This window comes from Melospiza georgiana, chromosome 9, assembly GCF_028018845.1.
Source record: "Melospiza georgiana isolate bMelGeo1 chromosome 9, bMelGeo1.pri, whole genome shotgun sequence".
NCBI classification, from domain to species: Eukaryota; Metazoa; Chordata; class Aves; order Passeriformes; family Passerellidae; genus Melospiza; species Melospiza georgiana.
Window position 1 is genome coordinate 5,544,011 of NC_080438.1, and position 12,838 is coordinate 5,556,848.

The 12,838-nt window shown below is 46.1% G+C and overlaps 1 protein-coding gene across 2 annotated transcripts in view; it reads left to right on the top strand.

Annotated features, from left to right (window-relative positions):
• TNR (tenascin R) overlaps positions 1–11,252 on the top strand; it is an 81,177-nt gene extending 69,925 nt beyond the window's left edge. For both annotated transcript variants that reach the window (XM_058029972.1, XM_058029973.1), the window contains exons 18-22: positions 2,210–2,361; positions 3,273–3,369; positions 4,090–4,251; positions 5,770–5,933; positions 6,439–11,252. In XM_058029972.1, the coding sequence (XP_057885955.1) occupies positions 2,210–2,361; positions 3,273–3,369; positions 4,090–4,251; positions 5,770–5,933; positions 6,439–6,558 (695 nt within the window). In that variant the 3' untranslated portion in view covers positions 6,559–11,252. The remainder of the gene's footprint in view (positions 1–2,209; positions 2,362–3,272; positions 3,370–4,089; positions 4,252–5,769; positions 5,934–6,438) is intronic.
• Positions 11,253–12,838: the final 1,586 nt, after the last annotated feature.

Here is a 12,838-nt window from a genome sequence, read left to right on the forward strand (position 1 = left end):
ACCATTGCTCCCATCCTCTGCAACCATTCACAATAGAAGCTATGCAAAACAAATTTTTCCTCATCCTCTTTTAAAATCATGGCTAGGCCAGGGTACTTGCAGACAGAATACATCTTGTTCAGGGCTAGGAATCCAGTCATGTTTTTCCTGGGTATCAACAGCACTGAGAAGTCTCCAGATGATGTCCACCAAAATTCTGCCCATCTGTGCTGCCAGTTTAATTCTCAAATGAGGAGAATTTTCTTTGAGTCTGCTATGGATACACTTCCCCATCTCAGTTACATGCAAAGGTCTCTTCGCCTGCTTTTTAAAGATAACAGAAACTATTTACATCAACAAAAGAAGAAATTGCTTCTCTAATACATCTACAAAACATGCTCTCCTGTTGTTCTTGGCTCTTACTCATGTGCATAAATCCAGTACAATTCAGGCAGGTGATAGAAAAAGACATGTAACCTTTGAGGCTGCTTGGGAGTCAGGGATGAAGCTGCATGGGGATGACTTCTCAGGTGGGATAAAGCAGCAGAAACCCACTTGTGTCAGGCAAGGAGAGCCCCTTTTCCATCAAACAGAAGTGTCAGACCTCAGCAAGGTCAGTCCCCATTGCCAGCTGATGCAGCATCCAACACATTTAACTTGCTTTGAAGATGAAGATGGGCATTAGCAACAGGCCAGTTTCTCCCACTTACCCCAGTATTGATGAGACAGAAGCAACCAGGAGCTATCACCAAGGCAATGCAAACCATGGACAGCATCTCTCATCAAAGCTTCCAGATCTGCAACTCAGTTTACTCTGGCAATGCATCAAGGCACTTTGCAGAGAACAAGGACTTGTCTTTAATGACAAAAAAAAAAAAAAAAGTAAAGAAAGCCACTCAGGCTTAATTTAAATTGTTTTGCTTCCTTCTGCTTACATACACATCCCGGGGTTCTTCTATTCCCCCTGACATATTAATAGCTCAGCCTCTTTTGTTTCATGTTTGCATAAGGTTCTTAGGGAATTGTATACAGATGAGACAGAAGGAAGAAACAGATACAGTATTTATAATTTATAGTGGTTTGAAATGTCTTTCAAGGTCTCCTTGGCTCTTAAAGATATGAATATAAATTAAGAAACAAGCAATCTCCACAGGGGAGCCCAAAGTGGTTATTGTTGAAGAAGTTTTCATTGTTGGATACTATAAAATACAGTGTCTCACCAGGCTGTGCTACAGACCATGAAGATGGGGAGAAAAAAGAGAGGATCTTCAACTTTTGAACACAGTAATGACTTTCAAGTCTTCAGGTCACAAGGTGGGGGAGAATAGACCCAAGTGGGGAGCAACAGACAAGGATTGTGCCTTGGTCCTATGGGGCACTGCACAACTGTGATGGACACACACAGCACAGAAGATCTGAAGGTCCCTCACACCTTCTCAGTTTGTTACAGAGACATGCTTGAAAACACGTCCACGTTGCCAAATCTGTACTCATTTATTCCATCATCCAACCATCCATACCAACACCAAAAAGATGTATTTTATTTCCCTCTTTTTTCTTAAATAAGAAAAAAATGTTTCCAGACTTGATATTCCGATACTGCCAGAATAATTGTCATAATTCGGACTCTCCTAAACTCTGACCACAAAATAAGATGTTTCCTCATTAGAGAACACCTGTAGCACAGTCACACAGCCCATGCTACCTACCTCTAGCATCTCACATAGACTCATTCCTGCTCAGCTTGCAAGTGACAATTAGCTCAGCATAAGTCCACCATCATTTCCAAGGGCAGGGAGAATCAGGAAAATCCCCCTGGAATGAGTACTGTTATAAAACTTGATTAGAGCTGGCAGTCCTGAGAGGAGAACAGGTTTTTGGTATTTTCACAGCTGTCTAAATATGCTGGTGACAGCTTAAACCCCAGGGTTTCAGACACAGCGCAGAAAGATGGTCCAAGAAGTGACATCCCTCATCATTCATTGTGACATTACCATGCACCCTTCCAGTATAAGACATATGGAAGAATAATTAATATATGCAGACATTTTTTTTCCAGCAAGTCCTCTGAGGTCGACGGCAGATAAAAAGTCTCACTGCCTTGTGGAATTACTTGGAGTGCAGGAGCCAAGACAGACTTTTCCTGGATTGTAACCAGTGGAGCCTGAAGCATGGGGAAAAGGTGTCTCTTTGCTTGAATTTTACTTCTTTTTTTATTTTGATTTTGCAGGAGGACGTGTGTTTGCTAACCCTCAGGACTGTGCCCAGCACCTGATGAACGGAGACACGCTGAGCGGGGTCTACACCATCTCCATCAACGGGGACCTCAGCCAGCGGGTGCCCGTGTACTGTGACATGACCACTGATGGAGGGGGCTGGATTGTGAGTATCCATGTGGCATGTTGTCCCCACCACAAAGTAACTGAGCCCCTACCAGCAAAGCACAGGAATGACAGCAGGCTCAGCATCACACGCTTCATTTTGCACGCAGCAGGGAATGGCCCACGCTCCGGTAATAATAGTTACACTTGGAGAAATGCCCTTTGATTTATTTGGCATGTTTTCAGTGCTTCTGGAGAGCAAAATCTGTGAGTGAAGCTGATTTATTGTTCTAGAAATGAAATTAATGGCTGGTAGCTTTCACGGGGAATGATTCACGCTGCCTGCAGAAGGAGGGTGTCAGGCGTCACCCCAATTGAGTCTGCACAGGAGAACTTTAGAAACAAATGCCTGTTTGGCTTTTGAGCTGCACAAACACTGCTTGTCTTGACGTAGATGGACTGACAGTGTAAGTAAATAATGCCATGGTGCTTTGATCTTATTCATGTCAAACTCTTACTTACACACATTACACAAAACCCTGCTAGATATATAGTCAAAACCGAAAAAAATGGGCTTCCTCAAATGCTGATTTCTAGCCAGTAAATTTCCCTCTCACTCTGCTTCAGAACATCTCCTTGGATATCACAGAAATAGCCAGCTCAAAGCAGAATTACATGCTAGAAAACCAGAGGCACCATGTACTAGTTAAAGCAGAAACCTCGAAGGCCAATTCCTTCCTATTCTACCATTGATTTGCTTTGGACGTTATCTAATATCTCTGTTTCTCCACCTGCACATGAATTAATTGCATGCCTGCAATTAACACTAACTGGATAGGCATTGCAATTTTCTCCCCTGAAAGGCAGAATGGAAAGAAAAATTATTGTCTTTTCCTTATGTGTCCAGAGCCTGGCAAAGCTGTCTCTCATCTCCATCATTATTGTTTTCCCCCTGCTCTCCCTCCACATCAGGTGTTCCAGCGGCGGCAGAACGGGCTGACCGATTTCTTCCGGAAATGGGCAGATTACCGCGTTGGCTTTGGAAACCTGGAGGATGAGTTTTGGCTGGGTATGACCTTCCCTGGTTGCCTTTCATTGATGTGTCAAACCTAAGTTCCATAAGCACTGTGTCAGCTGTTGGCTCCTTGCCCTTCACCACATTCCTGTTCTCCCTCAGACAGTTTTCCTTCTGTTCATTCCCTGCCCTTCACTTTAGGAACTCATGCAGAGGCACACTGTGAAGGTTAGCAGGTCCCTAGTTTGCTCTCTTTAGGAGACAAGGGGGACATGTATGCTGTCAGTTTTCATGGACCAAAACCCATCATTGGATGACTACAGCTTGCACTGGTGGCCAGAAAGTCCAATGAAAGCAGGAAAGGAGTGAGTGGGAGACAGTGCAGCTCTGAAATTGAGTGTGCTCCTCCAAAACCTGAACATGAGCCAAAGGGACTGCAGCATAAACACACTCTGGCTTGTATGGGAGCTTAACAACAAAAGTAGCACCAGAGCTCAACAGCTGAATGTCCCAAGCTTCAGCAGCATGAAGAAATCTGAAGAAATCTGGGCCTTGAACCCACTGCTCACAGGGAAGTGAATCTCAAGTGGGGACAGAGATCCAGACCCCAGCACTGCCAGGAGACACACAAACTCACCACAAGTGCTGCTGCTCTTTGATTCCTCTCCTTGCTCTCATTTCTCACTACTGTTTTATTTGCCTTGAGCTTTCCTTGTTTGCTCATGAAACAGATCTGGGCACCAGGTCTCATAGGGTGTTTCACTGTCTCCACAGGCTTGGACAACATCCACAAGATCACGTCCCAAGGGCGCTACGAGCTGCGGATAGACATGAGGGATGGCCAGGAGGCAGCATATGCCTACTATGACAAGTTCTCCATTGGTGACTCCAGGAGCCTCTACAAACTGCGCATTGGGGACTACAATGGCACTTCAGGTACAGCAAGACCCCTTGCTAGAAAGGGTCTTGGGAAATCCTTGCAGCGTCCTTACTACCAGGGGTCTTGGGAAATCCTGTGACTGGTTGGTCCAAGACTGTAAAGGAAATCTCAACATGAAATCTCACTTGTCTAGAGCGGTGAGAAAAACATCCATAGTCCTTTCTGCCTTCCTGCAGTCCATTATTTAAACCAGGCTGATAAATCCCACTAAGGACATGGAATTTTCCATTGGGGATTAGATATTTAATATCAGAGACATTGCTGTTCAAATAACCAGATCAACCATCAGAGGTGTCATCTCACTTGGCAGTAGCCACAGCTGGCTATTGATGTCGTGCTGGAGGCTGTATTTATTGCCTTTCCACAGCTATGGAAAAATCTGAAATCCTCTGAGTCATTTCCTCACATAAAGGCCAAACACTGCCCAGTTTTGCAAGGACACTGTCACACCTGCTTACTTGGTTGATTCAGAGGAGTTAGAATTGCCCAGCAGAAGAGAGAGGGTGCTAGAGGGAGGGCACAGGGGTTCTCTTCCTCAAGAAGGGAGAAGGGGTATAACTCTAGCCCCTTCATCTGGGATAGACATGCCCAGTGCAAGCCCCCAGGATGGAACTTCCACCATGTACTAGGTGGAACCCCACAACATAGCCAAGATGCAGGAATTTCCCTATTCAATACCACTTAGTTGCTGCTGGAAGAGAGGTGACAGGAATCTTGGTAGTGTGCAACGAAACACTTGCTCTAACCTCAGATCCCAGGGCACAAAGCACCCAACCTACTGCCAAGGATGCCAGTAATAGTCTCTCCATGGCTGGATTGCATACAGCCAGCATGGATCCACTTCATATGTCCTGAGGGATTACCAAGGAGCATATTTAGAATGTCTCCTGTAAGTACATCACTCAATTCACCATATTTTACTCCGGCTTTTCTTTCACACAAAAGCAGCTGTCTAATTATCCAGTGAAGATGAAGTTAGAGGGTTTGGTGGAAGAAGACATTACATACCTTCCAAAAAACTTCTTCCCTTTATCCAAAGAGAGAAAAGGTGGCCAAGCATCTTGGTTTGAGAGATGAATATTTGGTCTCTGTTGAGAGAAAGAGCTCCCTTTGGCTAACAGGAAAGAAGGAAGCTGAAAGCATCCTGAAGTTATATAGCAGAGCCAAGCCTTGGGAAATCAGGGATGCCAAAATATGGGATTTAAATAATTTCTGAAACACTGAAATTCAGATCCAAACACATACCCAAGCACTTTATCTGACAATGCCAAGAAGACTCTAAGATTTGCTGCAGTCTGCACTGATCGTAAACAGACAGCAGAGGACCTCAGATGAGCCAGTTGTGAACAATTCCAGTTAACATTCAGTTATCCAGTTAATTCCAGTTATCCCCAGACTGTCAGCTGTTTGGGCCATTGATTGGAATGATTACCACAAAACCAGAATATCCCAATTTCCTTGTGAAGTGACCAGATAACAGACTCCATCACCTTTAACAGCACCTCTTTCCACAGGAGACTCCCTCACCTATCACCAGGGACGCCCCTTCTCCACCAAGGACAGGGACAACGATGTTGCTGTGACCAACTGTGCCATGTCCTACAAAGGGGCCTGGTGGTACAAGAACTGCCACCGCACCAACCTCAATGGCAAGTACGGAGAGTCCCGGCACAGTCAGGTAAGGACTTCAAAGCCTCTGGAATTTCTTCCAGGGGAACATGCCAGCAAGCCTAGGTTAGGGCTAGGGTGATTGGTGCACCAGGGTCAGGTAAGGGCAGAGCTGGCTCGAAAGCCTCTGGAATTTCTTCCAGGGGAACATGTCAGCAAGCCTAGGTTCGGGCTGGGGTGGTGTGATTTGTGCACCAGGGTCAGAACTGGTGGCATGACCCCACACCCACTGGAGCAAAGGGAGCCACCTTCAAGCCATCTAGGCTTTGTGCCTCACACACGCTGCCATAGTCATCTGCTGTAGTGTGCTAGACTAAAAAAACATACCTACATGAAATTTGAGCAGTGGGAAAAAAACAATCATGCCATAGAAGCAGGGGAGCTGCTTGCTCATGCTACAGCAAGTTTTTCCTTTCAATCTTCTCTACACCAATCAACCTAGTTTCCTTCCTCTCCCACCCTAGTTTCTTGTAAGGGTCTTTCCTTACCCTCTGCCTTTCTCTCCCTCCTGCCAGGGCATTAACTGGTATCATTGGAAAGGCCATGAGTTCTCCATCCCCTTTGTGGAAATGAAGATGCGACCTTACAACCACCGTAACATCTCTGGGAGGAAGAGACGGTCCCTACAGCTCTGAGCCAGCTGAACCCCTCCTGCCTCCCACCACCTGACCTTTTCTGTCATTTGTTTGTATTTTATAATATGAAAAGGGAAAAAAAAAAAGTTACTACTCGTCTGAGATAGCAAGCTGCCCCTCACAAGTGCTGGAGGGAACCATGGCACAAGGAAAGGCCATGGGAAAGGAAAGACCTCATTGCTTTGCATCTGTCCCAGAGAAATACCAAATTTCCAGTCTCCCTATCCCAATACTCTGGCCCTTAACATGAGAAGAAAGAAGAGACAGATTTTTTGATATTTTTTTAAAAGACATAGAAATCCCCAGCAAACCCTTTTAGAAATGTTTGTCACAGGGCTTGTGGCAGAAACCCTCCCCACAGGTACCTTGGTGTGGCCATTTCCAGCCCAGTCATGGCCAGGGACACCCGTCCTCTCCCTGCCTCCCTGTCCCCTCCTGGCAGGGAGGTCCCAAGCTTCGTGCCATCCTGTAGACACCAACTCTTCCAGCAGGCAGAGGCCCATCTCTCCCCTGTGTGCAGGCTCTGGACACCTGGGGACCAAGTGAGGATGAGCAAAGGCTCCTCCCATCCCCAGTTTTCACAGGAGGGCTTGGCAAATATCTGCATACGTAGGCAAACTGCAGAGAGTCCACAGCTCATGTGTTGGTCCCACCACAAAGTCATCCTCGTGTGCATGAGGTGTATGGGAATAAGAATTACTCCACCAGCCCCAACCTTCATTATCCACTCCTCCAAGCTGAACTCAGCCCACTCCAGGTCCATGACATCCACCTGGGTTATGCTGAACTTGATGGAGAAGAAAGGACTTAAATTAGAAGACTTGGGAGAAGAATCCCTACTTGTGTTCCTGAAACCTAGGACCCATTTCCTTTGTTATTTCTACATTCCATCATGCTCTCTCTCACTGAGGTCACTGGTCCTAAACAAAAGAGTCTCAAGGAGGAGCAGCAATAAAAAGATATCACAGAACTGTAGCCCAACCTGAAGCCAGCAGCTGTCACAGGTCAGGTGCTCCTGTCCATGGTCCTCCACCCACACAGGGAATTATGGCAATGCAGCTAAGGCAAGAGAAGTGCAAGCTGAGGAATGCCCATTTCCTTCCTTCTCCTACACCATCCCTCTTCAATGCCAGCACAAAAGAGGGACACAAATCTCAGTGCCTTGGAATTGCCAGCTCTCTAACAGGAAATCAACTGTTTCCCCTCCTGGAAGGGATTCTATTCAGATTTTGGAGCACTTCAAGGCCCTTGGAAGAATTAATGAGTTCACTCTTCCCATCCTTAAGGAAGATGGGCCCTTTGGATATCTCTGTCTGTGCCCTGTTGTCATCGTCCTCACCTCCACAGAGCCCAAATAACCACCATGCTTGTCACACTTCTCCAAGGACTCTGATCAATGCTGGGCATTGTCACTGGCCTGGTCTCCAAGAAGGGACTCATCCCTGCATCCAAGGACAATGCAGCTCATCACTGGATTTGCAGCCAAAGGAACATTACAAATGCTAAACACTGCTATCTGGTTTTATCACACTGAAGCTGCTTTGTCTCAAAAACATCTTGCAGATGGCAACATAAAGGCATTTTTGCAGTAGCTTATAATTCAGGCCAATGTATCTTTTATGGTCACATTCCTTAATGTTCTGATGTTATTCATGATGGCTGCAGAGCTGAAGAAGAGCATTAAATGGGAAACATAACCTCCTTCTCCACATGCCATACTGGCATGTGAAATCACAGCTAACACTGAGGTCAAGATCAGATACAGGGCCTGTTCCTTCAGCTTTCTCCTTCAGCCTGGAGAAAGGATGCTCAGCAACATCTCATATGTAAATGAGGTGTCCCTTCTTACTCCCCCTTGGCATCAAATCAGGCACCAAATGAACCAGTTTTGGAACAGGTGAGTCAGAGGCTGCAGATGATGGAGTCTCTTACAGGACATGGCTACTGTCACAGATGGTGGCATGTTGTGCCTCCTGAAAACCCAACCCTGCTTTAAGACTCAAAAGCAAACAAAAAGCAGCAGATGGAACTGATTAAAGCCTAAGAAGGCTTTAAGTAGACCAGCAAAGTAAATTTGTCTCCAAGCCATCAAGAATTTGTAGGCAGAAATATCCCAACAAAAGCTGCAATGGCTCTAACCAGCAGAGACTGGCATTGAATGGTGCTGTTTTCTTACCTGCCCAGGAGAAAGGAAGAGATGTCATGGAAACATACACTTATCATTCACAGTCAAGAGAAAGGAAAGAAACCTCTCTTTTCAAAAGACTCAAACAAAGTTTGAAAAAAAAAAAAAAAAAAAAGTTCGCCAAACTTTTCCAGGAGGTTCAAAAGAATATCTTCTAAAAGGCAGATTATTCTCTAAACAGGTTTACTGACATATATCTCTCCCTCCCTCCTCATGTCTGTCATCCTTTGTACAAGTCCTGTTACCAGGATGAGTCAGCCCAGTTGACCCAACTGCATAGTCAGGTATGAAATTGGACAATATCCAATCTTCCAGTGCTATTATACATCAGTGCTGGTCCCTGACCCCTCATGTGATACCAGGATGTTGCCTTTCCATGGCATTGATGCAAGACAGTTGCTACAGTCTTTTAAAGGAAAGACTTCTACACATCATGGCTTTCTCCTGGTGCTAACCCAACCCAAGCCCAGGCACACAACCAGCAATGATGACCCAGTCATTTGTGCCATTGTCTCCTGTTCACATTGACCATAAACAAGATACAATTTTCCAGAAAGTTCTTTTTCTATATTGCCTTACTTTTTTTGTTGTTTTTTTTTTTTTTTTTTTTGACAAAGCTCCTGCCAGCAAATTTGTGCTTAATTTTGATGCTTCAGAAGGCCCCATAATTAAGTAGCTTCTTCTCATCCTCCATCACTGGATGAGCTCATTCATTCTCCAGCTAGCCCAAGTTTGGCCCTGAAATTCCCAGAAACCAAGCCTGGATCTGGTGCCGTGCTCACCTTGAGACACTTGGCTTCAGCATGTGAACTTCCACTGGGCTCTGGTGGCTCCACTGCCATCCTGGGTTTGCGTGGCTCAGGCTTGTTCCAGAGCCCAAAAAGGAGCATGAGGCTGTTACCCAAACCACACTATCCACTGTGAGATGCCATTTTGTGTAACAGGAAGCTGCACATCAAACCCTTCACACAGCAGAACACCGTGTGTGCCCATGACCCTGCAGCCTTTCAAAGCCACCTCTTATTTCTAACCCCAAAATCCTAGAGGGAAACACAAAGGGACTTTCATCTCGTGCCCAATATTCATTTCCCTCTGTTTCCATTCTCCAAGTCCACCTTCCCCTTGCACACTGCACTGAAACATAACCAAAGAGAAAAAGAGTCCTGAAAGGAAAAGCTGCTTTTAGTAAAGTGATAGCATCTATAAATGAATAATTTCAAGAAGGAGAGAGGCCAGACTCTCCCCAAGGGTAGCTGGGTTTTGGTAGGAAGGTACCAGGGAAAGTATCCACACAAAGGTTGGGGAGAAGTCTGCTTCTACTCCTTATCCTTGCATTACTTTACTCTCCCAGATTTGCCCTAAACCAGGCCACGTGGGCATCTCAAAGCTGAGCATCAGCCTAAATGCACTTGCCTCCTTCCCAGAGGGATGCTTATCCCAGGTGAAGTGCCTGGGTGTGGAAGGCACAGCTCATGCCACCTTCACTCCCAGTGATGCACTGGTGAGGACCCAGTCAATGGTGTCCCCATGCCCACAGCAGGCTCAGAGCAACCTGACAAATTACAGCAGGAGCCAAAGGACCCTCCTGGTGCCTCACCTCCATGCCAGCTCCTGACCTTCATCCCAGCTCAGAGCTGCCCTGCTGCTGTGTCCCCACCATCACATCTGGGGGTGACCACACACCCCTTATCCTGGGCCCCCCAGACATGCCCACAAGTTTTGACTTTACCAAACACTGCCAGCAATGAACTCTCACCCCCCCCAAAACCCTTTAATTCATGCTCACACCCACTAACAAAGGGTTCTGTTCTGGGGCCAAACAACAAGCCCATCCCTGTTTCTGCCAGCCAAGCACCCTGGGATGGCCATAACACACAACAGAGCCCACTGGGGACCACCAGCACCTCCAGGGTCACCTTCCCCTTTCCTAAAAGGATGCCACCCATCAGGGGATGGTGGTGGCAGCTCCTTGCCCCTTCCAGAGGGGAAATTTGGCATAAGTGGGAGGGAAAGGCCCTTCCCTTGGGAGATCCTGATGCCTAGACCTGCCTCAATACCCAGCCTGCAGTTCTTCAGATTTCAGTGGCTTCTCAGAAGGATGGTGACACAAAGACCTAAACAAACAAACAAACAAACAAGCAGTCCCCTGTGTACAGGTGTTATCCTGGAAATGTTCTTAATATGTTAAAAAAAGTTTAAAAACATAAATAAGAAGGGAGAGCAGAGGCAACGAAATGCCTCAGATAGATTCTGATGAACTCAAACCACTGGAACCAAATGAGAGGGAAAAGAAAAGTAAATAAATGCATAAATAAAATCTATAATATAAATAAATAATAATATATTAAACAACCTTCCCCACCCTGTAATGAAAATGTAGCTTGGAGAATGGGATCAACGCTTGTTAACCATTGTTAACTAGTATTTTTAGTCCTGACCGCTCTTAGGCTATGTATAGTTCCTTTTTTTAATGCATTTTCTATACATTAATAAAAGATAATGAAGGAGTGATCTGTGTGCCTGTCCAGGAGCGGGGTGGGACCAGGGGCCTCGTGCATCCAAGCCCAGCAAGATTTCAGCCCCAGCTTTATGCCAAGAAGGAACACACATCTCCTATCCCTGATCTTTGGTTATCCCATGGGAGGAGCATGGGGGGGTTTAGCATGGATTCACACTCAAACCTGGAGGAACAGAGCAGCTGTTAGATAGACCCAGCACATGCAATGTAATAGAAAAACAGTGGGAGGAAGTTTTGGGGCAGCCCAGCTTTGGCTGGTGATCCAATCTCCATCCATATAGGTGTTCAAGACCAGGTTGGAAAAAGCCTTAGCAACCTCATCCAACCCCAGGGGGGCTGCCTTGGGCAGAAAGTGGGACCAGAGACTCCCAAGTCGCCCCCAGCCCAGCTATGCTGTTAAAATAAATAGCAACAACATGGCCATGAAGTCGGGTCAGCACAGTCGGTCCATTAACCACAGGAAGGCAGGGAGCTGGGATTTGGCCTCAGCCCAGCATGAGACATTTTGCTAATAAATTTAGCTGTTCTCATGAGCTACAGAGGCTCTTGGCTCTGCAGTTTGCAGCCAGAGAAAGCAAAGCTGTAGTATGAATGCTTGGGAGCAAAGGGAAACAACCCCAAAATCCTCAGTGAAAACCATTTGCCTGATTTAAACAGCCATCTGTTTCCAACATGATGGAAACACCACCAAAAAGGAGATTGGAAGGCTCATTCCAGCAGAATGTATCCCAGTGGGAAACAATAACAAAAACACCCAAAGAACCCCCAGCACTGATTAGCAAAAATCTCTAGAGTGAATATGAACTTCAGAAGATTTTGAAATTCTTCTCTTATTTCACATGAAGACTTTACCTAAACCTCTTTGTTTAGAGTTTTGACATTTGACACGTAGCCAGACAGGATGAGAAAGCTTGAAAGAAGCTCTTCCTCCAGACCACTTCAACATTTTCTAAATTTGACTTAGTAGAGACAAAACAGGGGAGTTTTCTTGGTGGCAACTTCTCTTTCTTGCTCGTATTTCTGAGACAAAAAAGGAAGTTTGTGAGAGAGGGGATATCCCACCTTGGTCATGACCCTTTTGGTATGCCAAAAGCAAAGCGTGAAGCCTGATGGACTTGACTGTCTAGAATAAATGAACTTTTTTGTGTCTGAAGGTAGTTAGTGCCATGGAAGACCCTTCATGCAAGGCCTGTGCAGGGAGGAGCTGAGGGATGGAGATGAGTTTGCGATGGGAAGGAAGGGTTACCTGTACTCATCACCCCAGTCTCACTGTGCCTGGCCAAGCTGTTGTCTGTCACAGCACACATTGCAGTTGAGACAGCCATAATACACAAAGCATCACCACAGAATTTTGGAAGGCTTCAAGCATCTCCCTTCTGGTTCTTTAGCCCAACCTTTTATCCCCTCATGTTCACACATTGCACCTATGTGCCCTCTGCTCCCTTTGGTGGTTGCTCAGCGCCCCTGGGCCCTCCATGGCTCGTTGCTGCTCACCTGCTTCTCACAGCTGTAGCCTGTTGGGGGACGAGGCTCAGCCCAGCCCCACTCCCAATTACCCAAAACTGTGTACCAACAGT